Source organism: Hakea prostrata, chromosome 9 (assembly GCF_041222555.1).
Source record: "Hakea prostrata isolate BN-2017 chromosome 9, UWA_Hpros_2, whole genome shotgun sequence".
Taxonomy (NCBI): Eukaryota; Viridiplantae; Streptophyta; class Magnoliopsida; order Proteales; family Proteaceae; genus Hakea; species Hakea prostrata.
In genome coordinates, this window is record NC_142608.1 from 4,376,750 (window position 1) to 4,404,683 (window position 27,934).

The 27,934-nt window shown below is 38.2% G+C and overlaps 2 protein-coding genes across 3 annotated transcripts in view; both read left to right on the forward strand.

Annotated features, from left to right (window-relative positions):
• Positions 1 to 6,433: 6,433 nt before the first annotated feature.
• LOC149004155 (putative pectate lyase 2) lies at positions 6,434 to 8,824 on the forward strand. Its single transcript, XM_089167908.1, has 4 exons — positions 6,434 to 7,178; positions 7,263 to 7,366; positions 8,108 to 8,246; positions 8,357 to 8,824. The coding sequence occupies exons 1-4, from the start codon at positions 6,447 to 6,449 to the stop codon at positions 8,576 to 8,578; spliced, it is 1,197 nt and encodes a 398-aa protein (XP_089024034.1). The 5' UTR covers positions 6,434 to 6,446; the 3' UTR covers positions 8,579 to 8,824.
• Positions 8,825 to 11,864: 3,040 nt separating this feature from the next.
• LOC149004156 (uncharacterized) overlaps positions 11,865 to 27,934 on the forward strand; it is a 71,556-nt gene continuing 55,486 nt past the window's right edge. For both annotated transcript variants that reach the window (XM_089167892.1, XM_089167893.1), the window contains exons 1-6: positions 11,865 to 12,083; positions 12,789 to 12,995; positions 21,427 to 21,457; positions 21,645 to 21,829; positions 27,252 to 27,411; positions 27,698 to 27,794. In XM_089167892.1, the coding sequence (XP_089024018.1) occupies positions 11,979 to 12,083; positions 12,789 to 12,995; positions 21,427 to 21,457; positions 21,645 to 21,829; positions 27,252 to 27,411; positions 27,698 to 27,794 (785 nt within the window). In that variant the 5' untranslated portion in view covers positions 11,865 to 11,978. The remainder of the gene's footprint in view (positions 12,084 to 12,788; positions 12,996 to 21,426; positions 21,458 to 21,644; positions 21,830 to 27,251; positions 27,412 to 27,697; positions 27,795 to 27,934) is intronic.

The following is a 27,934-nucleotide window of genomic DNA, read 5'->3' on the forward strand; positions in this document are numbered from 1 at the left end:
ACCAAGAGGTTTTATAGTTTGGGGTTTCATGAAAGGCGAGGCGGTCATTTTGTCCCCATCATGTTTGCAGCGGCTACATTCTTCCATGTACATTTTTCTTGTTCATTTCCAAAACTCAGTCCTAAGTGTAGGTTGAAACGAGTTCTCTGGAGGAGAACTTCCATTTCCATGCAAAATTTTGACCTTTTTGTGCAGGGCTTTTACTTGTAAACATCAAAAATAAAAAGAAACACCTACAAATAGTCGATTGACAAATTATTAATTTGGAGCATGCTTTGTTTGTATCAAGCTTGTAATATGAAATAAATGTTTGTAGGAAAGGAATGGACATGAAAAGAGTGTTACCTAGACACCTGCTGATGACAAGTAAGATTGGATTAATAGTAGTTAAATTAAAATTCAAGTATTATTTTTTGGGTTGGTGGGTTTAAACAACACAAACACACGTAGTATATGCGTACCTCCTTAGATATAGATCATGGCTCGTACACGAATTGATCAAAGGAACTTTGTATCCACTGTTGGGGAAAACCACAGATACTCGATTTCTTTTTTCCATCTGCGTATAAAATTGACAAAGAAAAATCAAGTACAAAGCTGTACTCATGAATTGTGATACATGATCAGATTGTATCTATGAGGAACCTATGTGCGTGTTATGGAAAATTATGCAAAAATAATGACCATAAAGACACAAACACAACGATTTACGTGATTCAGCTTTGTCTAGATCTACAAGTGTAATGAGACTTCTTCACTATGAAATGGAAATTAACAATTTGTACAGTGCTCAAATTTAGAACCAAACCCAACCTTGTATCCAAAACTAGATAGCTTTGTACACCCTGTCTCAACTCACACTCTTAACCCTTAAAGAGATTACTAACTTGCTACCCTAATCCTAACTTAACCAGCATGTATAACCAGCATGTATAAGGGCCTCTTTAACAGTTTTAGATTTAATTGGAATAGTTGAAATAGAAAGGGCATTGATGCAGCCCGCCTTTAAGCCCAACAATACAAGCCTAACCAAGTAAGGAGATCTGTTCATATTCAAGCTCAGTCCAACTCTAGCCTAGTCTAGTTCCTGTTCAAGTACAGTTCTAGCCCAAGAATTAGTTCCATTTTGATTTTGTTAATCTCTAATCATTGGAGCTTGAATCAAGGATCATTGGAACCACTACTTCATTGGAGCCTGCACCAAGAAATATTGGAACAAACCATTTCATTGGAGCTTGCTTCAAAGTACTCTACACTATTTATTAATAGTATTTACTATTTATTATATTTCTAGTTTTTAAGTCTTATGACAATATCAACTATTGAAACCCCTTTGTAATCAAAAGTTTAGATTTCGTGGTAATTGGATTCATTTCCTCTGCTTTGCCTATAAAACGCTATCTTATTTTATAAATGGAAGACATAGAAGCTTGAATCAAAAATTGCCTAAGCATCTCCATTGAACATTAAAGAGTTCTCCCCTAGAAAACCTTCAAGAGTTTTCACTCCTTCCCTGAAGAGTAGGAGCATTTCTAAGTGTGCATCCTTGAAGAGTTGCACTCCTTCAATCTGGAAGAATTGATGCCCTCTTGAGCTTTCACTAGGGACCTAGAAGAGCAGCCTTTGAAGTTCTACTCATCCCTTCATTTTCTACCAAAACCCCCCAAAACTATCCACCCATATTTTCTCACTTCTATCCTCATTTCGGTTCTATTCTAGTCCTTATCTGAGAAAACTCAAAGTTGTAAATCTACCAGTTCTTGAAATATTGGCAACCGTACATATCAAATCAATCCGACCTGTATTGAAGAAGATTAACCCTTGTCCCCAAACCACTGCAAAATGGAAAACTTTGCTCGTGATTGTGACTAGTTTTGGTGCGTGCTAGTCACTCTCCCGATCCTAGTATTCTAATAGCTCTGCCTGGGCTACATCAGACCTATCTTGAGTTGGGTTTTCTAATACCAAGCTTAGACTGAGTCACCATTGAGTGAACCATCGGTTCGGTAGAGGAACTTCATTGAGAGAAGGCACTTCAAGTATGGAATGCCGACTAGAAGGGCCCGAGCCTATTAAAACTGAACCTATAGAGCCCAACAAATATTACCAGCTAGGCCACTCGAATCCATCAAATTTGAACTCATTAGACCGAACCAAGCCCCATATTTGGTGTAAGGAAAGGAATATTTTATTCAAAGAGTATGTGATACATACAGGGGCGGAGCTCGGATTGAACATTGGGGGGGGGGCGAATGTATATGGGCCAATGTGGGACCCACTATAGGTCCCATTTCAGAATATATTATTATATTTTAATGTGGAGTCTACATTAAAAATTAGGTAAATTAATAGAAAATTCATATATGTGAGAGAGAGAAAGGAATAATTTGAGAAAGAGAGAGTGAATACCTAATGTGGAGAAGATTTAGGAAAATTCCAAAGTTTGCTAACTACTTCAATATTTTGTGAGACGTGTGTGAGATAAAAAAAAGAGAAAAAAGAGGAATAAAAGAGGAGATTCATGAGAGAATAAATAGAAATGAAAATAGGAGAGAATATATAAGGAGAAATTCATGGATCGTGAGTTAGTTTTTAAGTTAGTTTTTAATTAGAATTTAACCTTTTATTCCTTAAAATTAGGGATTTAATGATAACCATTAGATAAAGATTATGAATGACATTTGTACCCATCATCTTTATCTTAAATTTTTATTTTTCATTTTTGGAGGGGGGCCAAATAGTGGTATTTCACATTTAATGATAGAGAAATAAGGAGAAAAACAAGGATACTTACAATTTCAAAAAATCCGAGGGGGCCATGCGGTCCCAACGTGGCTCCGCCACTGGATACATAGTCCTATATTTATAAAAAACACAGCAATACAGCAATACAGCAATACATATAGAACACACGTGTATGCCGACGTGTCTTCCCTATCACTTCTCATCAACCTTTGCAATTATATTATGGTAAATATCACTTACCTCTCCTCTTAGCTAAACAAATAGCACTTAGACCCCCTCTTAGTTAGATAATGTCACTTACCTCCACTCTTACCTAACAAATAGGGGTGTCAACGGTGCGGTTTGGAGCGGTTTCGGGCCGGGCCTAACGGTTTCCCGAAAAACCCATTTAAAAGATAACGGTTTCGGTGTGGTTTCGGTTTGGTGCGGTTTGGGTTCGGGTTGACTAACGGTTTGGAAATGAAACGGTGAAAATGAAATTTGAAACCCTGATGCCTAATTTCACAAAAGCGAAAATGTTAAAGACTGAAAGTCTGAACCTGAAACAACGTTAACGATTAAGATTAGGGGTGTCAACGGTGCGGTTTGGAGCGGTTTCGGCGGGCCTCGGTCGGAACCCCGCCCAACCGCCCATTTAAAGTAACGGTTTCGGCGGTTTGGTGCGGTTTGGGTTCGGGTTGACTAACGGTTTGGAAATGAACGGTGAAAATGAAATTTGAAACCCCGATGCCTAATTTCACAAAGCGAAATGTTAAAGACCGAAGTCCGACGAACCGTTAACGATTAAGATTAGGGGTGTCACGGTGCGGTTTGGGCGGTTTCGGGCCGGGCCTCGGTTGGCTGACCCACCAAACCAGCCCATTTAAAGATACGGTTTCGGTGTGGTTTCGGTTTGGTGTGGTTTGGGTTCGGGTTGACTACGGTTTGGAAATGAACGGTGAAAATGAAATTTGAAACCCGATGCCTAATTTCACAAAAGCGAAAATGTTAAAGACTGAAAGTCTGAAACTGAAACAACGTTAACGATTAAGATTAAGACTTAAGAGTTAAGAGTTATCAATTAAGACTTTTAAATTTTAAAATAATAAAACTAAATGAAATTTGAAAATTAAGAGTTAAGAGTTATCAATTAAGACTTTTAAATTTTAAAATAATAAAACTAAATGAAATTTGAAAATTAAAAAGTTAACGATTAATATTAAGACTTAAGAGTTAAGAGTTATCAATTAAGACTTTTAAATTTTAAAATAATAAAACTAAATGAAATTTGAAAATTAAAAAGTTAACGATTAAGATTAAGACTTAAGAGTTAAGAGTTATCAATTAAGACTTTTAAATTTTAAAATAATAAAACTAAATGAAATTTGAAAATTAAAAAGTTAACGATTAAGATTAAGACTTAAGAGTTAAGAGTTATCAATTAAGACTTTTAAATTTTAAAATAATAAAACTAAATGAAATTTGAAAATTAAAAAGTTAAAATTTAAAACTTAAAGCAACTCTCAACTACTCAAACTCGAGTCTCAACGTCTCAAACACCGAAATTCATGGATCATTAATTACATTTAAACAATTCCAAACAAAATTTAATTACATTTAATATTTTAATTTTATTTATGTAAAGACTAACGGGTTGCGGGCGACACGTGGGCGGGCCAGCCAATCGTTGGTGGGGGCCCTCACAATTACGCCATTAAGGATCGGTTCGGGCCGGTTCGGGCTATACCAGGCTGGTTCGGTCCGGTTTTAACGGTTTGGGTTGAAAATTGACACCCCTACTAACAAATATATCAAACACCTCTCTTCTCCTCTGGTTGACTTTATCGTTAAATTTAACTTTTACCGTTAAATATTTAACTACCATTGGCTAAAAACATTTTTTAGTTTAAACCCTAAATTACCGTAATCACCCTAACAGTTAAAATACTAAATTACCCTCAATTAAAATAATTGTCAATGTAGGGTTGGTTGAGTGATAAGATCCATATTTCTCAGTGGAGAGGTCATGGGTCCAACCCTTGCGGACGACAAGCATCCCCCTGAGGATGTAATCAAGTGCGCGCAAGTTGGTCCAGATGAACCTCAGATAAAATAAAAATAATAATAAAAAAATAAAATAAAAATAATTGTTAAAAACCAAAATACCATAGTTAAAATCCAAATTATATTATTAAAATTCCAGTGTACCTTTTTTTATTTTTTTATTTTATCAAACAACTAAAAAAACACCTTCAATTTAAATCGAGACATCTTGGCCCAAAACACCCTCAATTGATGTTATTTTTAAGACCCAAAACACCCTTAATTAACTTCAATTCTTTAATTTAAATGTTAAAAAAAAAAAAAAAAAAATCGACGCTTCATCTTCTCAATTTAAAGAATCCTTGTGGATGCAAAAAATTCCCGCTAGGGGACTCACCCACCACAGCCAGGTGTGCAACGCGGGTCGAACCATCGGTTTATAAACCAGGGTTGGCAAACCAAAAAAAACAAAAAAAAATCCATTTTAATATCAAGGGGTACGTTGGGATTTTAATAATTAAAGATAATTTGGATTTTAACTATGGTATTTTGGTTTTTAAAAATTATTTTAATTAAGGATAATTTAGTATTTTTAATTGCTAGGGTGATTACGGAAATTTAGGGTTTAAATTTAAAAAAATGTTTTCAGCCAAGGGTAATTTGGGGTTTGAGAAAAATATTTAATCGAAAAAATTAATAGAGGAGAAGTATTTGATATATTTACTAGGTAAGAGGGAAGGTAAGTGACATTATCCAACTAAGAGGGGGTGTAAGTGGATCCACGTAAGGTGCTATTTGTTCAGTTAAGAGGGGTGGTAAGTGATATTTACCCGTTATATTATTAACAAGAAATTATTTCTTAACCACATCACCCCTTCACCAACAGCATTTCGAAGGGAATATGGATAAAGACATCAACATGAATGGAGTTCATTGTTCGAAGACAAAGCAGAAACTCATCTCATCCCTGTCTCCAAACCCACACAACCCGGTCAACATTCTCTTCCCTTACATTATTAAAAGAAAAAAAAAAAACGTGGTGCCCAACAGGATCAAAATGCTGCCTGCAACTGGTGGGCAATTCTCTATGCAAATCTTTCTGAATACAATATCTGCAGAACTCATATATAAAGGCCCTAGCTAGATTTATCTTTTTAAATATAAGGGCTCTCGATTTAAAGGTAGTCAATGATCTTGATGTTAACTCCTATGACTTTATCAAGTAATATTATCAGTAATCTTCTTAATTATTAAACTAAAGGACACGCAGTTGCCATAGGATCTTCATTTCCCACTTAATCCATTTTTAAGTATGGTAGGTTTAATTTGGTACAAAAGAAGAGACAGTTGCTTAATTTGAAATGCAACTCATGCTACACGTCAACAAACCTTACTTCGTGCAATCACGTAGGTTTTTACGAAGTCACTGTTTCCAGAAACAAGTTAAAATTCAATTTCCTTCAAGTTTATCAGTGAATGAAATCGTGAAAAAAAGAAGAAAAAATCACGAGTGTATTTAAGAAATACGTTAAGATGATGATGATCTGAATCTCTTAAAAAATGTAGGAATCTTGAAGTAAGTGGGCTTCCACTTAGTTCTAGCTGCCATTTTGTATTATAAAGATCTTTCTGTTTATCCACCTATCTGGAACTTTCCTAGCTAATTGGAAACCCAAAACATGGCTTCTGCAACCCATTCCTTCATCCTCTTCTCCTGTCTAGTTGCTGTATCTCTGGTCTCATCTTCTCAGGCAGCCTCGGGAAGCTACAGCTATGGTGGTTATGGTTATGGTTATGGGTCTGGATCTACAGGCAAGACGAAAGTCATGAACAAAATTGATGCTTGTTGGCGTACAGATCCTAACTGGGCATCAAATCGTCGTGCCTTGGCCAACTGTGCTATAGGCTTTGGTGAGGGAGCGATTGGAGGAAAATATGGAAAGTTTTATGTAGTTACTACTCCAGCAGATGATCCAATCAATCCAAAGCCAGGTACACTTCGGTATGGTGTGATCCAAACAGAGCCTCTGTGGATAATATTTGCTAGAGATATGGTCATTAAGCTACAGAATGAGCTCATGGTGAACAGTTTCAAAACCATAGATGGAAGAGGAGCTAAGGTGGAGATAGCTTTTGGGCCTTGCATCACCGTGCAAGGTGTGAGCCATGTCATAATACATGGACTTAGTATACACGATTGTGTGAGGGGTAAGTCAGGAATGGTTCGTAGCAGCCCGACACATGTCGGCCATCGACTTGGCTCTGATGGTGACGCCATTAGTGTGTTTGCATCTTCGAACGTGTGGATTGACCATTGCTTTTTTGCACGATGCTTTGATGGCCTTACTGATGTAACTCATGCTTCAACGTCCGTCACCATCTCCAATAACTACTTCACAGAACACAATAAAGTATGTTCATCTGATTCATAATCCAAAATACCCTCTAAAATTGATATGCATTTCCTTTGCTAATCTGGTTTTGTTTGATTGCAGGTGATGCTACTGGGACACAATGATGCTTTTACAGCGGACAAGATTCTGAAAGTTACAGTGGCATATAACCATTTTGGCCCAAGATGTGTGCAGAGGATGCCAAGGTAAGCCATAGAAAAATAGTTATCAACTACCTTGCTAGCGCGTAGGGGTGTCAATAAAACCCTATTGGCTCAAATTGGTTTAGAACCACCCTGAACCCAAACTGATTGCAGCACATACATTTTTTCAATTAACCTGAAGGTCAGGCTTGTGCTACAAATTAATCACTCCTCATAGGGTTGGGTGGGTTCAGGTTTAACCCTCAGGCCAACCCTGCTCAGCCTACCAAATCTTGTGTTAGTTTAATATAATGAATATTATTTTTGTACATTTATTTTTTTAATAACCCCCCCTTTTTAGGCTCCCATCAATCTTTCCCTCTCTGTGATAAATTTAGAGGCTCACCAGGCTAACCCATCCTCATCTCTGGTTGAAAAATTTAGATGTATGGTCATAGCATTTTGATGTTATAATTATATGGGCATGTTTATCGATAAGAAAATGAATTTAGTGTATCAAATTATTAAATTAACACTTTGGATAAGAAATGATAAAACTTAGGGTTAGGATTAGGGTAAATCAAGGCCAACCCAACTCTATCCACCCTATCAGGATTAATCAGCACAGCTTGGCTTAGAAAAACCCGGACAAGGTCAAGGTTTTGGTAGGTTTGGGTTTTGGTTTCAGTCTCTAAAGTAGGATTAGGGTTTATGACTGGCCCAACCAAACCCACCCCATTGACACCCTGACCTACATGTAAAAAAGTTTTTATGCTAAAAGAGACTGGTTGACTTGCACTGCAGGGTAAGGTTCGGGTATGCTCATGTTGTGAACAACAGATATGATCAATGGCTGTTGTATGCTGTTGGTGGAAGCGCTGATCCAACAATCTTAAGCCAAGGAAACTATTTTGTCGCCTCCAACAATAGAGATTTCAAACAGGTATATACACATTTAGAGCAGAATGTCTTCTCCCGACCTGAGAGTATTTTAAGGCTACTGTGTTATCTTAACATAGATTGATCAGGTAAGCTTGTTAAATTGCATTGCAGGTGACCAAAAGAGACTGTAATGGTGGCTGGGTGAGCTGGAAATGGAGATCTTCCAGCGATATATTTTTTAATGGAGCTTATTTTGTTCAATCTGGCTATGGAACGTGTTCTCCAGAATATATCGAATACCAGTCGTTTGTGGCTGAACCGGCATTCATGGTGCCTGAATTAACGGCTGATGCGGGTCCACTTAATTGTGTTAAAAAAAAATCGTGCTCATAAAGCTAAACACACAAGTTTTGGGGAAATTTTTGTTGTTTCTTTGCAGATCTGTGTACTCTTTTCTCATTCTGAACTCTACAGTTGACACCTGGCAAGCAAACGATTGTTCATGCGAGAGATTTTCCATTTTCATGCAAAGTTTCTTTTGTAAACCTTGAGAATTCACCGGCTAGGTTCCGAAAACATATTTCAAATTATAGTTGATTGTCATTATTTTAGCTATGTGATGAAATTGCATCAACCAACCACCCCAAAAATTTTGCTTGCTTGCGACCGACATAGGAGCTTGTTATCATAGTTGACTCTTCCTCTTAACATAGAATGAAAATTTTTGAAGAAGCTAACTTCATGTGAATTTACCTTAGGAAAATTTTCAGCTCCATCCCCTCTTTTATCCCTTGAAATTAATGCTGCTTGAAAACAAGTTAAATTATTACTTAGAGCCTCTAATATTAGCATTGTTAGTCTCAGTTTTATTAATCTATTTTCAATTAATTATCCAATATGCTCTTAACTAATAGATGAGGGAGAAAGAATTCTTGCATCACCCCCTTCCCCTATTCTCATTTTTAGCTTGCAATCACATAGAAATGCTTGTCTAAAACAGTTAATCTACATCTTTAATTTGGAGAGTATTGGCGTATTTGAAAGTTTGATTGTAGAATAGCTTGGTTTGATGGAGGTTGCAGTATTATGATGGACATATTACAAGCAATGGCTGAAGAAAGAGGAAGAGAGAAGGCAAAAGGTTCAATCATTCTTGTTGAATGGGCAATTTTGTCCTTTTAAAGATCTAACTTGGTTTTAGGGGTTTTTTTTTGGGGTGGGTTGTATTTGAGGTTCATCCAAGCCAGCTTGCGTGCAACTCGACTACATCTTCAAGAGAGACTTTATATAATTAATATAGACAAAACTTTGCCTTTGGTCCTTAAGGGATTCAAATTCTTACCTCCTACGTGAAAGTGTTGGTTTTTTGCCAACTGAGTCACCCTTTAGGGTTCAACCTGTTTACATTTACTTACTTTGAACAATTGACAATAGAGTGTTTGACAAATATAATCTTCATAAACTATTGGGTTGCATTACTAATAGGACACAACTCAAGGAGTGGCATTGGAAAAAACCATTTATTTTGTTTGTCCTTCTCTTCAACTAAATACAAAAATGTTTAAGGCATGACTAGAATATGGTAACATGTTGTGTATGGGACCTTTTTGGTTCCAAATATATGTGTCCTACACATAGTACTTTATATTGGCAATATATCGTTGTGTCGTCAAAGGCCAACACGAAAACAACAATCAAAACGAAAGGTACTATATGTTGCCGGAAAATAGCTGAAAAATCAATTATCTTTCGCCGAACAGGCAAAAATGTCTACGAAATCATAGATTTCTCCGCCGGCGGTATGAGTTCTAAACTGCTACCGTTGGTGGTGCATTCTACCACCGGAAAAGAGGAAGAAAACAACAAAATACACGCTGCAGCTCTTCCCTTTTTCGACAAATTGAATCATCCGATCTTCTCTCCATTCGCCCGTAAAGAAACTCGGTTGCCATTCAAACTCAAAAATCCCTCTCTTTTTTATTTATGTCTTTCTCTTCTCTCATCTCTTCATGCTTCCAAAATCTAGAACCCTCTCTGCTTTTGCATGCCTCACACCCTCACCGTTGCAACTCTTCTCCACCACTGCGCCAACTCTTCTCCCGCACGGCCGATCTCTTTTCTCTCTCTCTCTCTCTCTCTCCACCCTTTAATCTCTCTCCCGCTCTTTGCAATCTAAGTACAACGTCTTCTCTGATCTCCTAGTCTCAGACTCTCGCGGTCTGGCCCCACTATATGTCAGCGAAATGTCGCCGATATTTCAGGGTTTTGGTGGTGTTGATAGCCACTGAAACACCCCTTGTGCCGGCGACATTTCGAACCTTGGTCATACATAAAAGTGTGATAAAATATAATTTTTATCTAAATACCCTTATCAAATAGTGTGGTGTATATTCCCAAACACAAGAAGATGCATAGGCCCACCCCATTTATATGAAAACAAAATACCCCAATGTGTACTTATGCTTTCTTACTTGTGCACTGATGCAAGAGCTGCACTCATTAAATGTCCCTAAGTTTTGGCAACTTCAACAGCCATTATTTCTTGAGATTTAGAGAAACTCTACCACTATGAATCCCTACTATGGTTTTTATCCTTTCATTTCAAATTTAGTAAAGCATTGAAAGACACTTCTTTGTGGATGTCAAAAACTAAGATTTCGACAATAATGCTGCTAATTCCTTAGCAAGGAGGGTCTTGCAATTTGTGCTTGACAGTTTGGTTGTTGTCCAATTCCTAGTTCTTTGGTTTAACTAAGTCAGTGCAAATTAATTAGGTATTTGCACGATGAATAAAGTTGGTCTAACTATTTACCTAAAAAAAAGACAAGATTTTGAAATTGGAGAGTGGACAGTGACCAATTTATCTTTACATGTTGTGCCATAATCTTATGAAAAAGAATTGAATGGAAGTGTTGTCTAACATTAAGGTACATATTCAAATTTGACCCCAATAGATATTCAAGATCCTCCCCAACTCTTTTGAAACCTCAGATGGTGGAGATTAATGAGTAAATTCAAGTGTTGAAGGATTTTTTTTGGTGGAAGGTAAAAATGTTGAAGATGGGCTATGGAAAAAGAAAAAAATGTTAGAAGGATGTGTCGTGTACTCTGGCTGAGCACCAATTCTTTTAGGAAAATTACATGATTAGTCATTTTTAAGTTTTTCTTTACAAAAATAACCACTCAATGTTTCACTTAACCAAAATAACTAAAACTAAGTTTGGGTTTACAAAACTAACCATAATAGTAAATTTTCACCCCTTTAACATTTTTAATCCCTAAAACTAACCACATTAAAAAGGAAAAATCACTATTTTGTTCAAGAGGGAAAAATCAATAATTTTTCATTTCTTTTGGCCAGTTTTACCCCATATTGGTTTGATTAATTTTAGAGGTAAAAATGTTCAAATAGATGAAAAATCACTATTTTGGCTAGTTTTGTAAACCCTAACTCAGTTTTAGTTAATTTTATTAAGTGAAACCTTGAGTGGTTATTTTGTAAATGAAAACTTAAAATTAGTTAATCAGGTAATTTTCCCAATTCTTTTCTGGGTTAGGGAGTTGTGATTAGCTTGCTCAGAGGAAGGGCATACTTGCAATATGTAAAAAGAACTATGTGTGCAATCAAGATAATTTAATAAACTTGAGGGAGCTTAGGTGTTAATTGAGATGGCCATTTTAGCGCCGATCATGCCGGGAGCGTAATTCTGTGAGGGAGAAGACCAGAGAAGAAGAAGAAGAAGACCACCGGGCAAATAGACTGCCGAAGTGTATCGAAGTGACCACAGAGTCTATGGAATTCAAAACTCGAGATTACGGTGCGGAAGAAGCATCTCATTTGCTTCCTCGCCTGCAAGCGGATTCTCATCCTCTGGCTGTTCAATCTTCCTTAGAGCTGGTGAATCTCATCATCAACTTCACTGCTTCTTTATCTTCAAACCCCTTATTGGCTTCACTTCCCCCTTTCATTTACTTTGGAGATGAATGGAACTAAACCTACTTATCTGTTTTCATATTCCTTGAGGATGTCGCTTGAGTCTATTTCTGATCGCTTCTCTTCCTTTCGCTGACAAATATTCGCAGATTATATATTGGAAATAAATTTCTCACTTACCATGACCTAATGCGTTCCCATGATTTTATGGATTTCTAGATTTTCTTTGTCAGCCGTTCTGTATGGAAGCTGAAGGAGAACTTTAAAATTTGGGATCAGTAATAAGAGTTGGTGAATTTAGAAACGAAAGGAAATCAATTTTGAACTTAGCATTCATTGAAAGAAAATTGAAATTCTTACATGAACAACATGACAAAGTAAGCCAGCATCTTGTGATAGAGAATTCAAAATGGTTTTGGGATTTGGATCTTTCCTTTTCCGGGGTTGACTCCAATGTATGTTCTTTTCCCTTCTAAGGCCGAGACCCAAGTTCAGCTCCTGGAACAACTGGAAGATAGTTATCAATATTGTCTTCTGAATTGAATTCTGTTACTCTTTACAGAAGTGTAAAAAATGAAAATGGCCCCAACCAATAGGTCATTTTTCACCTAGTTACGTTTTGAAATACTTCCATACTTGACTACAATTTAACATTTAACTTTGTAACAGGTTGCCGTTACATTTCACGAAAAGAGTGATCTCTATGATCCTTTGAGAGCGTTAGATGTGGATACTGGAGTTTCAGCTCCAGAAGGAAAAAATGAGACAGGGACCTTTAATGAAGCTGCTGTTCAATCATCGGCTAAAGAATGGGCATCTTTCAAGCGATCGTTAATGCAAAAATTTTCAGCTGCTAAGACAATTTCTATTTCCTCAGTAAGTTTCTCATTCATTATGAAAAAATTCTTCTACTCCTACTCCTCCCCCAAAACAAACAACCCCCCCCCCCCCCCCAAAAAAAAGGAAGAAGAAAGAACTATGCTTCAATATCAATTATCACCAAGTACTTGATACTCTGCTTAGGAACAAGGTCAGAAAGTAGTTTTGTAGTTCATTGTTTAACAAGAAAGGGTGGGACCACTTTGGCCCCCTGTACCACCTATGACTCCAGTATCCCTTAATCTACCACCTTCTCCATCTTCATCTCTAATGGCTCTTGGTCTCCCCACTCCCCCTCACTTCTCACACAGATTTAGAGGGAAAAAAAGAAAGAAAGAAAGAAAGAAAGAAAGATACTCCCACCCCCATGATAGAACCATATGGCTCCCCTCCTCTTCAGCCTAGAAACTCTCGTCCCCCCGGCCACATTGTCCCTTGGTTCCCTTGGTTTGGTGCAAAAGTCACATCCCTTCTTTCACCTTGTGGAGATCCCTTAACCTTTGCTTCCCCACTTGGGCTTTCCTTATCCTCTGTCACATTCAAATCAGCCCAACTGCACCCTTTGTTGGGTCAATACTGAAGACGTGAATCATCTTTTCTTGTCCTTCCCCTTCACCAGTTCACTTTAGAGGAAATCCTTGGCCTCCATTTGGCCTCACTTTAAGCGCTTTTATGGGTTTGCTCAGAATTAGTTGTGGATCTTGAGATCCTTTCTTGGCTTTTCTATTTGTGATATTGCCGACAAGGTGGTTGTTGGTGCTGCTGTTCATCACTTATGGTGGCAGCGGAACCTTAAGAGATGGCCTTCCTACTCTAGCTCCTTGGACGCTATTTGGAATGCCATCTACTTTTATGTCTCTTATAAAGTTCTAGCATTCCCCTTGTTTGGACACCCTAAAGAATAGCTTATTGTTGTTACTGTGGGCGTTACTTCCTCATTCTAGCCTACTAGATAAAGGCTGATCCCTCCTCTCTCCTCCCTTGTACATTCTTTCTCCGTAGGAGTTTCCGTAATGATAGTTTATTCATTTCCCCCCCCCCCTCCCAAAAAAAAAAAAAAAAAAAAAAAAAAAAAAAGAAAAGAAAAGAAAAGAAAAAGAAAGATGGGTCTTTTCTTTGTTCAATACAATGTATTTGTTGAACTTATGCTCTCGAGTTTGAGAGACATCAGCAATACTGTGGTTGTGAGGGATGACAATTGGGTTGGTTATGGTGTTAGGGTGGGTTGCGGTATTTTGTTCCCTTTGGTGGCAGGGGAGAGGAAGAGGGTTTAGAACTTGTACTTCACCTACTCCACTTCTTCTCATGGTACGTAGTGCTTGTCCCACCTAGGAAGGGTTATGGTAGGGGTGATTTTGGACATGGTCCTAGCTCGTCTTTTCTTGTGCAAAGTGGCCTCTTTCATGACTTGAACCTGTGTGTTTCTTGTTACTATAAGCAATGGCTATTTGGCTCCTATGCAAATTTCAAGACCACCGTTCTTACACTTGTCATTGAACTATCATAATAGCTTTAACCATGTCCAAATACTTACTTGTAATATTTCTTTTCTCTAGTATTTCCAAATTAACTCTTTTAGGGACTCTATCATAAGCTTTCTCTCGGCCAATAAAGACCACTTGAAGTTCTTTCTTACATTCTCTATATCTTTCCATAAGTCTCCTAATAAGGTAAATAGCTTCCATTGTCGATGTTCCTTGTTTAAAACCAGATGGGTTCTCTACTATGGTGGTTTTTGGTTCAAATGGGTTTCAATTACTCTCCCATAATCTCGTAGTATGACCCATCAATTTAATGTCTCTACAATTATTATAGCTTTGTATATGTCCTTTATTTTTTCAAATTCGGATCATGATGCTTCTCCTCCATTCAGCTGGCATTTTCCTTGTGTCCATGATCTTATTAAACAACTTGGTCAGCTAAGGTAGGCCATAGGTACCTATGCTCTTGCATAAGTCTGTTGGGATTTTATTTGGATCTTGTGCCTTGCCTACTTTCATCTTCCTTAGATATTCTTTTACTTTGGTCATTTTAATTTTTTGTATATATGTTCAGAAGTTGGTGCCATGGTGAATGGTGTAATAATTTGAGTCATAGATACCTAAAGTATGTTAATTTAGTAGGCTAGAGAAGTAAACTTCCCACCTCTTCTTGATGCCTTCATCAAGTAGTAGGACTTTACCATCTTCACTTTACATCTAACATGGTCTAGATCTCTAGTCTTCCTATCCCTTATTTTAGCTATCTTATAAATAGTTTTCCCCTTCTTTTGTGCCTAGCTTATTATATGAATCATCATACTTCTTCTCCCTTGCTTTCCTCGTAATTTTCTTAGCTTCATTCCCAAACATCTTATTCCTTTGTAGATCCTCTATATCCTTAGTCATTTGCCATGTCTTAGAGCTAGCTTTCTTATTTTTAACGGCTGCTTGAACCTCACCATCCCACCACTATGTCTCTCTATAAGAATGATACTTTCCTTAAGATTCACCTATGACATCTTTAGCCCCCTTCCTAATGCACATAGACATCTCATTCCACATTGTATTAGTTTCCCCCTCAAATTTTCACTTTCCTTGTTTGACTATTTCATTAATGAAGGATTTCTAGCGATCTTCTGTTAAGTTCCATCACCTGATCCTAGGATAGTTAACCTCACATCTTTTATGGGTTTGTGGAGTTAGGCACATCCAAGAGCACTAGTCTCTGCTGCTCCAAATCATGGGCTTTATTTAAAACTGAAACTAACTAAATTAAAGCTAATAACTTATGATCCTTAGTTAAAGGTCTCTCTTACTTTTGCCCCATCTCCCTATACAACCTCCTCTACAAATTCATTGCTAAAATTCTTGCCAACCATCTCAAACTGGTTATTCCCTCGCTTATTAGCCTTAACCAGTCTTCCTTTATCTTTAGGAAAAGTGTTGCCAACAATATACTTCTCTATGCCGAGATCGTTTGAGGGTTTGATCGTAAAGCGCAGTCCTCTTATGCCCTCATTAACATCGACATCCGTAGGCCTTTAAGTCCTTCAGTTAGGACTTTATTAGTGATCCATTCCTTCTCCATTATCACAGGCGGACCCCATCCATAGTGAGAATCCATCATGGCTGCCCTCCCCCGTCTGTTCTTTTCTCCCTTGCTCTTGAAGTTCTTTCTAGGATCATCCAATCTAATGCAGTGATCAACTCCTAATTGCCCCCATTCTCAAATGTTAAGCTCTCATCCCACCTTGCTTTTATTATGACCTTCAATTCCTCCATCTCCACCATCATCTCTTCTCTCAAGCTTTTTGAGGCCCTCTCTTTCCTCCACGTCAACCTCTAAAAGTCCCATCTCTTCTAGCTAGGGTCTTGGAGCCAGTTAGGGTCTCCCTCTTCAACCTCTTGGATTTCTCCCTTATTTCTAGCGTTGATAGTCTACTTGGGTCTTCCTCTCATCCCTGGTAGGCCCATCAACTACCATCACACCCTAATGCTTGATCTTGTCCACAAGCATCTTCAACCCTAGAAGCACAAGTTGCTTCCTTTGTTGGCAGGAATGTCTTATTCAAGTCAGTTTTACAATCTTGCTACCTTTGTTGGTGTGGCTTTTTCTCCCTCCCTAAGATCACCATCAAAGCTATTGAAGCCTTTTTCTGTCCCTCCCTCTTGAAGATAAAGAATCTTCTCACTTCCCCCCCCCCCCCAAGCTGAATAGGGTCTGGGGATCCATAGAATCGAGACTACAATGAAGCCAGTCTGATGAAACTCATCTAGAAAATCTCTTCTAAGTAGGACGCTGATTGGGTTAATTGGATCTATTCCCATCTACTTAAATCTAGCTCTATTTGGAGTCTTGGACTGCTACACTTTGCCTGGTCTCCTCTTGGATCTGGAGGAAATTCCTCTTGCTTCATCCCCTTGCTCTTTCTGCTACCTCTACCATCATCTTTAATGGTTCCTCTGCCTCCTTTTGGCTTGACACTTTGACTCCTTGATGTAGTCTCAAGTAAACAAGGGCAAGAAAGGCAAGATCCTTAGATGAATTGCAGTGAGATAAACTTGGAATTAAGAGGTTTCAGCCAGGACTGAGTCAAGATGCTATTTAGGGCTAAAGCAGAATTCTGTATTTGAAATTGAACTCTCAATTTAGTCCTCTGTTCCTGTTTTCTAAAACTGCACTGAACACTCAGTTAGATTCTCTGTTTCTGACTTGCTTGTATAACAGATTGCTGACTTGAATTCCTTGATTCAGTAATTAGGCTTAGGGTTTGTAGGGGACTTAAATTGGGCTCTGTTTAGAGTTTTTGGGGCTTCTCTGGTGGAGTGTAACACGGGCTGGTTTAGGATTTTAGAATTCTTTGATGGGGTGGAACAGGGACTGATTGAGGGTTCAGGTATGGGGTTAGGTATGTTAAGGTTCTAGAAGGGTAACTAATTATTTATGGGACTAGGGGTTTTCAATTACAGTTTCAGAATTAAGACTTAAAGTTTAGGGTTTGGGATTTAGGCCAGTAGGGATTTGAGGTTTTAAAGGAGTGACAAGGGCTGAGGCTCGGATCAAGGGAGCAAGGGGGAAGTTTCTAATGGAGGGTTTAGAATTGTGAATTCTACAGTTTCTGAAGAAAAAAAGTAGGGCCGAATGGGTACAGCTTGCTGAAACAGCATTCAAAATGGGGGAAATGTGAATGGACAAGGCAGTCTTGTTACTTACCTGTAACTAAGTTGGGTAAGGGCTGAGATGGAAATGAAGTAGTAGAGACCAGCAGCAAGCACTGTCAGAGGTTAGAACCTTCAGACTGCTTACTCAGTCACCTGGAGGTCCCTTATCACTGATGAAAAGAGCAACACACTTTTAATTGTATTATGAAATTTGAGTTCTGTTACATGCAGAGGCCTTCTATTTTTAGCCTCAGTACTGACTTTCCTAGTTTGAATCAACATCTGAACTTGATTTCAAATAGGGCTCTTATCACTAACCTAAATGGACTCCTTATTAGGTCTATTTAGTTACTAATAAACTTCACATAGCCTAGATTGACTTAACAATAATTAAAAGATAGTTAAAACCTTACTGAAACTCTAATGGGAAATTTTTAGTGCCACACCCTGAGTTACCCCCTAATACTAATGCCGGCCCCTAAGTTATCAATTTCTCAATCAGACCTCCTATTACTAACACTGTTATTCTCAGTTAGTTTCTATTTATCCTCTTCCAATATTACCCCCACATTCTATGGGAAGAAAATGGCCAAGGAGAGGAAAACAAAAAAATATTCGTGCCAGAATAGAAATCATGAAGATGCAAGAATGGAAGATGACGAGTGGTTGCAGATGGTAGAGGAACACAAAGACAACTTGAGCGTAGGGTTTTTCGTTCAAGGTCATTCTTGTCTTTTTGAAAAGTTAAAACCTGCGTATATCAGCACTTAACTTTGATTTCCTAATAGCAGGGGATGTCACTGATATATTTTTCACTTGTAGGGGGTCTGATTGATAAATTGGATAACTCTAGGAGTGGCATTAATTTAAGGGGGGGGGTAATTTAGGAGGTGGCACTGAAAATTTCCCAACTCTAATTACAAGTTTGCCCCTGTTGGTATCGAGTAGGTCTTTTGTATTTATTAAATTGCCCCTAATGTATCAGGTAGTGGTCCTACGCTGCTGGGCAGAAAACCTAGCAGCAAACCTAGGGCTTCCTTTGGGCCTTGTGGGCCTTGGGACTGACATCACTCCTGGCGCCCCCTAGTTATTCTGTACAATCTCCTAGGCCCCCACTTGGTTTATGCCTCCCGCATCCCCTAGCCTAATCCTCTCTTCGCCTTTATCTCCAATGGGACCCCCCCTCACCGTGCCTTTTTCCCCCCTCCATAGAGGGTCTATTTCCCCCTCCATACACCCATCCTTTGACCAAAACATTTGGCTCCCACCACCATAGGAGTCTTCATTTCCTCATCTACTTGGAATCTCTCCTATCCCCTTGGTCCCTTTTGGTTTGGTTCAAAGGTCGCATCCTTAGGCATGCTTACACGCTTTTCTTTGGACCCTAAACCTTTGTCTTCCAACCCAAATTTGCCACCACTTTCCCATTAACCCCAATTACATGCTTTGTTGGAATTGGGTCTGAAAATGTGGTGATGTGAAACAAATTGTAGGGTTTAGCTTTTAGGGACTTTGTCCTAGAATTGCGCTCACTCCAGGATCCTCTCTCAGGGAAGCAGCAGTCTTCTAGGGCTGTAGGAGTCTTTAATTGAAGGATTCTTGAAAGAAATAGGGTATGCAAAGGTAGGCTTAAGCCTAAAAGGTTGTGGCCAGGCTTAGGGTTCAAGGAACTCGAATTTTAGACTCAACTCTATGCTGCAGTTGCGGTTACAGGTCTGATATTGACTATTGAGTTTAGGTTTAAGTTTCGGGAGTTTTAGAGGTTAGGATAAAGAGTAGCAAGGTTCAGCTGCTACTGTTTGTTAGATTCGGGTTAGGGTTTATATGTTAGGGCTTAGGAAAGAGGGTTTGGGGTTTCGGTTGGACTAGGAAACGGACTGTTATTGTTATTTGATATTTTTAGATCAGTCCTAATTGATTTGAGTTTGTTTTGAAGTGTCCTACTTGGGTTAGGACGCTTAGGAGAGTCAACTAGGGTTTGAGAGAGATAGAATGAGACTGGGAGATGGTAATCCTGAAAGGGTTTGAAGTTCGGTTGAGGAATTTGGGAGTTATAGGGTTTCTAATAAAACTAGGGTATAGGGAATCTAGATGTTGAAGATGAATTGCAGAAAATTCTAATACCCATGGAGGAAGGTTTAATGAAGGATCTAAGGGTAGGGATAGGGGAGGGGGTAAGAGGTTCGAGGACTCTAGGGTTGTCTACAGGGGGTATGGTGCTGCCGCGGGGAAGAAGGGGTTAGGGGGGTGGGGGTGGAAGCTTGTGTTGCCTAGGGAAGAAGGAGAAAGGGGCTGGCGAGGGAGGGGAGGGCTGTACTTGCTTGGGCATGGATCTAGGCTGCTGGAGTTGTTGAATGATTGCTGAAATTTGCTGGAGTTGACATATGAAAACACTCACACTAAGCTGCTGCAGGCTTCCCCAAAGTAAATCCATGACTTCTCTTGCCTCCAAACTCTCAATCTCAATTTTATTGATCAGTTCAACTTGTGTTTATAGAGAATGGAGGCTTTATTTATAGCCTCTAAAAGAAACAAACTAAGATTCAGACTAAGAAACTCATTAGACTTTAACTTCACTCTTTAATTCTAACTATGGTCTAACTTAATTAATGACTCACACAAATAATGACTCTTATCTTTTGGGAAAAAAAAAAAAAAAAAAACAAAAACAATGACTCTATCATAACTTACTCTAGAGAGATCCAATTTGGATTCTAAGAGTAGATATGGAGTCCTAATAGAAATTAGAAAGTAGACTCAAACTAGGGGATTCCAACATGAACTAGGAATCACACCTAGACAAGGGTTCTGCAATATATCACAAAATACTCACTCAAATGAGAAAATAAAAATAGATTCAGGGTTCTGAGACTTAGCTGGACCCAATGGGACCCAGACCTAGGACACCACAAGTTTGCAAAATGACCAAAATACCCCTGGATCGAAATAGGGGCAGTTGGGTTTGGGAAAGTAACCCTAGGCTGTATACAACCCCTAGAAAAGTATACATCATGTGGAACACATTTTCTTCACTTGTCCTTTCTCTTGTTCCATTTGGGAGAAAGCCTTTTCATCCTATGGCCCCCCGCTGTAGATGCTCTTATGGTTTTGCTTGAGATTGGTCATGGATGCTGAGATCATTCCCTAGCACCACTATGTGTGACATTATTGGTAAATTAGTGCTTGGAGCTGTAGTCGCTTGCTAATGGTGGGAATGCAACCGTAGGAGATGGACTTTCAAGTCTAGATCATTGTACTGTTGTTACCCACCCCCCACCCCCCCCCCCCAACCACCAAGGATGCCCTTAGGAACATGCACATTTTTGTTACTTGGGGTTTAGGTTCCTCTTTAGAGCCTACCCCCTCTAGCAAATTCTAGGCTGCTGCCCTCCCTTCCCCCTTCCCCCTTCCCCACTGTATATTCTTCTCCTTTCTTTCAATTTCCTCTTCTGGGTAGTAATATATTTGATTCACCCAAAATAGAAACCTTGATAACACACAGAAAAAAACACACGAGTACGGAAGAAACAATAATCACTTGAAGTGCTGCTGGGTGGGTAGCAAGCATGGGGGCTTCACTTGGGCTTTTAAGGGCAGGGCAGCAAGTGTAAGGGCCCTAATTAGGGGCTGGATCTGCTTCAAACTATGACTATTTTATAGCCAAATGATAAAATAGATTCTGCAATGGCTACTTCTTAACTTACTGGTCATTATTTTGATTTCAAAGAGACATGAGGTTTTATCTGTTCTCTGCTTGTAATGGTGATAACTTATTGCTTTTTCAGATGTCTGACGTATTAGTAAAAAGTGGCAAGGGTATGCTCTCTCTTTCTCTCTCTCTCTTCAATTTCTTAAAATGGGAAATCCTTTCTTTTTGATAGAATGGGAAATTATTCTGAGTACTAGAAAATGTTGCTTAGTTTTGCATACATTGCTGCCTGAATATGTATCTATATGAACTGGTATGTTATTTCTTAGTTCTATGTGATATGGACTCCTCCAGAATATGAGAAACCTTCAACAAGAATGCATCTAGAAGAACTGGATTATCCACAAAAAGATGCTGAGGCAGTTAGCAAAATTATTACACGGCAAGAGTATGTTTCACGATTACATGAACTTAAAGATGAAATATCTCATGCTTGGCGAGCTGAGGACCGTGTAACAGCTTTGAAATTATCTATCAAGGCAAGATTTTGGACTCATTCGCTATATATCTCTATAATGAATATTTGAGATTATCCACATATGTTGTGTGCCTTCCCTCTTTTTTAATCAAATTTTCTGCTTTGGTTGTCAGAGAAAATTTTGCTTTTTACATATAGGTTAGAAATAAAATTTATTCAGGTCGTCTTTCCTCCTTATAACATGACCTTGTATAAAGGGGGGGGAAGTCATCCCTCTAGTTATGAAGAAAATTCTATATTCAAGAATATTTCGTTTAAGAGTTTACTTGACAAATCAAGCAAAAGAAAGTGAAGACACTATTGATATGTTTCACTCCCTCCAGAATTCATGGCCTGCAACTGCATTAATGCAATATCAGTTTTCCACTGCAATAGACTTAGCTACTCTTCATTGGTATTCTTTTCTAAGACACTAGATCTTGTACGTTTCTGTTAGAGAAGAAACTGAAAATGCAATTCTAAATGTCAGATGATACATGAAACATCTCTCTAGCAAACCTCCTACTCTTTTTGCAGTATATGTAGAAAGCACATGTTTTAAGATTACATTTGTTCTGAAATCTGAATATACTCATTATCAACTGACTGTCTAAATTGTTTGAGTAAAAATGCCTTGAGCATGCAGTCTTGTACTTTACTGTTAGGGTACATCTTCATGCAGACTGCAACTGGTATTGCACTGTTCATGATTCAAGATAACCTTAAAACACATTGTATGCTGCTTTTCTTTGACTTTTTAGAGCACAGTCCCAGTTTAATTGATTGATATTGGCCAATTCTTTACCGACAATTGTTAGCACTATTGACCCCAAACTGATTGGGCTATATGTATTGAATCCTTTTATCTTTTATCCGAGGTTCGAAATCTCGGTTTCGAGGCCAGTTTTGGCCAGCCTTGGAGATGGTGGGAAAATTTTGACCATCTCAGTCAAAACTTGGCACTTTTGCCGGGGAATCTTGATGGGTGGTTTCGGCCCTATTCTGATGGGTTTTTGACCTATTTTTTGCTTACACCCTATTCAAAGCATAAATAACACATGGAAGAGATATTTTACATAAAAAAACCAGTGAAAAGTACTCATTCATATGCTACCACTTGAAAGACGTGTTAGGTATGCAGATGCGGCAACATCATAGTAATAACAGAGAAAGCAAAATTAATTAACTGATTCACCCAAGATCACAATACTCTGATTCACACCAAGCAATAGGTATTCTATAGACTATACCTACCCAAGAGCTACAGCCCTCACAATGAAAAACCAATGCTGCTAATTACTTCCCTTCCCCAATATTTAAAAGTAAATAACTTCCTATATAAATCTAATAACAAGATATTCCCCAATATTCCCTAAATCACACATATTCAGCAACTTATGCATCAGCCTTCATCACAGATCCTGATCCAATATCATTCCTTACTTGCTGTCCACCAAATCGAGAAACCTTCTTCCTATGCTTGCGAGAATATACTTGCGATATCAGGGGCCTATCAACATGCATGTCCGTTTTGAAAAATACAAAGTGTTAGGATTTCAGAACCTGTAATCAGCCTAGCGACTGAAAAGAAATTCAGAAAGAGGAAGAAGAATAGAAGAACAAAGAAGAAGAAAAAGAAGAGAAGGGGGAGAGAGCTAGCATCTTTGTTTTGGCTCTCCCCTTGTACTTTATTTATAGTGTAAAATCAAATCTCAGTTAGGAAAACTTTCCTAAACAGAGTTACAGCAAAAAGGAAAATTACATGTTGCATGAATCTCCCAAAATCTACTTAAAAGGAAACTCTCCTAGGGTGATTACTTGTCAACCAAGAGCATTAAAAAGTAACCAAAGTAGAAAGTACCAAAATTAGAAACCTAATCTAAAATAGTAAGTGATATTTTACATGCCCCCTCATGCTGGAGTATGCATATCAAAGGCTCCAACTTGGAATAACAAGAACATATTAAGAAACTTCATTACAGTTGAGCATATGTATCAATAATAGACGCCGATAGACTCCAAAAGCAATTCGCCCAGGAGATAATCAACAACTTATGTAAACAATCTTCATGTCGAATGAACCATGCAACAATGAGAATAACAGGCAGTGGTGAGCCGAACCATATCAATAAGTATAGCAGCAAGTTAGCAACAATAACATCAAGGGCACCATCCAAATAATGCCAGTAGTAGGGAGGAATCACCATCAAGAAGATAAAATGTGCAGCTAAAAGCCGCATACAAGCTCTTTGCAAAAAGGGCAAGTGTAGGGGAAATGATGGGTAGGTAAAAGACAATATGGATTACTACGGACCAAGTAGGTAGGTAAAAGACAATATAGGTTATTGCGGACCAAGTAGGCAGGTAAAAGACAATATAGGTTATTGCGGACCAAGTAGGTAGACAAGAGACAATATGGATTGTTGCGGACCAAGTGAGGTAGGCAAAAGGTAGTATGGGTTACCACGGACCATGTAGGTAGATAAACGGCAATATGGGTTACTGCAAACCAAGTTAGTAGACAAAGGGCAACCAAGTAGTTAGGCGTTGTTGTAGAATACCATCTTAGGAGGATAAAGATCTTCACCAATAACATTCTTCAACAAATCTTTAGTAGGTGTAGTGTAGAATAAGTCTCCAATCTCCCCCCTCCATGTATAGCATTACACATGTGGACAACTAGTGACAACCAATATCCAATATAGGAAAATTCCAAGCAGGAATTTCTAATTTCCCTTTTATGGTAGTAAACTAGTAATAATCTTCATTCTTTTAGCAAGTCTGAATCCAAGAACTACTTTCCAAACTCTCCGCATGGTAGATTATAAGGTGCATGCGTGTGCCAATTTGCCAAGATTTAAAAATTGGTTCAAAATATCCAATCAGTTAAGTTGTGGACCATAGAAGCAAACTTTCACTCTATTTGAAACTCTTAACAGATCTCGATTTGAAGATAAACTAATCCTAGTCCTCCAGGTCGTTTTTGATGTATTAGATAAAGAAAAGACTAAACTTGATTGCAAAACAAACAATGGAAGCAGTAGTGAAGTAATACAGTACCAGCAAAATTTTTCAAAACAGAAAAATTCAATAAAACAGGGGTTGCAGTATGTAACTTGCAGCAGAACTTATGGCATATACAATGGAGGACCATACTTAGGTCTTGCACTCCAAATAGTGGGCATATCTTCGCAAAAAATCAAGAGGAACCCTAAGACATGAGTATAGGACAGATCGAACTTCAGATTTGCACAAAAAATATTGCAGGAGAAAGGCCCAAAAGGATAGCAACATTATTGAGTAATCGAACCTTATGCAGTCCATACTTTTTTATATTAGTAAGTATTCTAGAGAACTAGAAGAAGATAGATCGAATTCAAAAAAAAAAGGAAAAGAAACCTCTGATTTTTACAGAAACTGGGCTGAGCGTTCCATGATTCTGAATTAATTATAAAGTCTAAAACAGAGCAGATCTAATCTACAGGAAAAACTTCTGACTTGCATAGAAACTGTTGACTGAGTTCCATGATCTGAATTAGTTGCAAAATCTGAAACTCTCCATGATCTGTGGGCCTTCAGTAGTATTAATCGGTTGAGAGAGATCACTTCATATGTTGATTAAGGAGGATCTACACTACATATAGATAGTACAGCAATAAGTAGCTGCACACCAGGAAAAAGAAAAAAACTGAGAAGTTGACAAAGAAGTAGTCCCTAAGCAGATTACGGAAGCTCTGATACCATGTTAGGATTTCAGAACCTGTAATCAGCCTAGGGACTAAAAGGAAATTCAGAAAGAGGAAGACGAATGGAAGACCAAAGAAGAAGAGAAGGGGGGAGAGAGCTTGCATGTATGTTTTGGCTTTCCTTGGGTACTTTATTTATAGTGTAAATAAAATCTCAGTTATGAAAACTTTCCTAAATTGAGTTATAACAAAAAGGAAAAATACATATTACATGGAATCTCCCAAAATTTACTAAAATGGAAACTATCCTAGGTAGATTACGTGTCAACCAAGCAATAAGAAAACTAGAAGGTAACTAAAATAGAAAGTAACCAAAAATAGAAATCTAATCTAAAATAGAAAGTGATATTTTAACACAAAGAGTTGTAAATTGAAACAAAATTACATTAAATGTTTCATACAATCAAATGAGATGTTAAATTACATGATAGCGACAAACTAAGTACTCAAAAAGAAATTCGTAATGACATAGCCACTCAAATCCAAGATGAGTTCCTTGGTGGATCCATCCCATGAGCTACATACCCTATCCACTACATCTGTTTCAACCTCTTCTAGATGGTGGATAAAGACATCCCATGTCATGGGGTGAGAACAACTATTCTGGTACTTTTGCGAATCTATTGTGTCATCGTCAGCATGAGCTAGATATCCCAACCTAAGGAATGGGTCATCGTAACTACTGTAAGAGGATGATTGATGAATTGGGTGTGATGGATATCCGAAGGTGGACTCCACGAATGATGATCTTGATCAGGATCCAGATCCATCTTCATACCCATATTCAAATATACTAGTAGAAGATGACCCCCCATATCCATTCTTATGTCTGAATGCTATAGTGCTCTCGGAGGAAGGGCCACCAACAATGCCACCATATGCTCCATAGGGACTGTAAGCATAACCCCCCCCCCCCGGTGCTGATCCAATGCTCCCCATAGCAGTGTCCTAGGCATCAATGAATAATGGTGCTCACCTGTGTCATCTGGATCCTCTAGGCTCCTCCAAGCTCATGCATCTCCTCGTGACTGACAAGGTGGCTACATCCATTGGAGACCATATTTGTCATCCTCATATCCACGGTTCTGCATACATTGACTCTAGGTACGTGAAGCTAGTGATGTTCTACCATGATCTCGATCTTGTGTTTCCTGCATAAATTGAGATTCCCCTGTGAACCTCACCAGTCCTCCTGACTCCCAGACCCAGCTGCTTGTATCATTTGGTTGTCTTCCTCACGAAGATCTTGTCTAAAACCTAGTATTTTGTGAGGTAAAATGGACCGAAACAATAACTTGCTACAAAATTTTTTATCAGCCAGTTCCGTTTCGATTTTCTGCCAGGCTGAAATTTGTACCATGCTTTTATCTTAATTTCTTGTGGCTTATGTTACTATGGATATCACAGCTTAAGCTTGTGTTGGGAGATTTTTCGTTCAAGCTATAATGCTTCACTGAGCATATGGACAATTTTGAATTAACTATTTAACTGCAGTTGTGTATTTATTAGATATTGCATATTTTCATTATGACTAGGTAGTAGGTACCTTGTCCATTTTTAACCTTGAATGTATAAAGCAAACACAATGGCTATCTCAATAGCAATAGTACTCACAGTATTTGGTATTAACCAGTGTCCACTCTTCTGTGGCATTAGAATGTACATTTGCCTGATTCATAGATTAACTTTTTTGGGCAGGTTGCTAGGATGCTGATGGATACATCTGTTTTACAATTTTATCCTACTGCCTTTGTTTTAGTTACGGATGTACTGGATATACTTGGAGATATGGTGTGGGAACGCATTAAAAGGAAGGCAGAGTATGCTGATGATGGAACCAGGATTTGCTCTTTGCCAGGTTATTTATTTATTTATTTATTGTTTTTATTTTATGACACTTGCCCTTGCTGAGGGCTGAATGCTTATGAAATTTGAGGTTGCATTCCAAGTTCTAAGAAATTTCTATGGTTTAGAAAGAAAAAGTGACATCATAGGCTTTGAAAGCCAAGAAGTTATGACTGCAGAAACTCAATCTCAGTTTGTTTACCAATGTTCCTCTCCATCATTCAAAGTCCTGTAAGTTGTAACAGAAATTCTTGTCCTGTCTGCTATTTTGGATACTAATGAGTTGCAATTTGTCACAGATGACTTTAAAGCGTCTGATGTTTGCTCTGATGCGAAAGAAACTTGTAACAATTGGTTCTGCAAGATTGGTTCCATTCGTGAACTTCTTCCACGCATGTAGAGTTCTATTCTTCCTCCCCATTTTCTATGAAGATTTATTGAGAAAAATATCATTCTTTAGTCACTCTTATATTTTCTGAAATTTATCTGCTCCTGCTGCAACTTTTAGGAGGTGAAATTTCTTCTTTCTTGTAAAA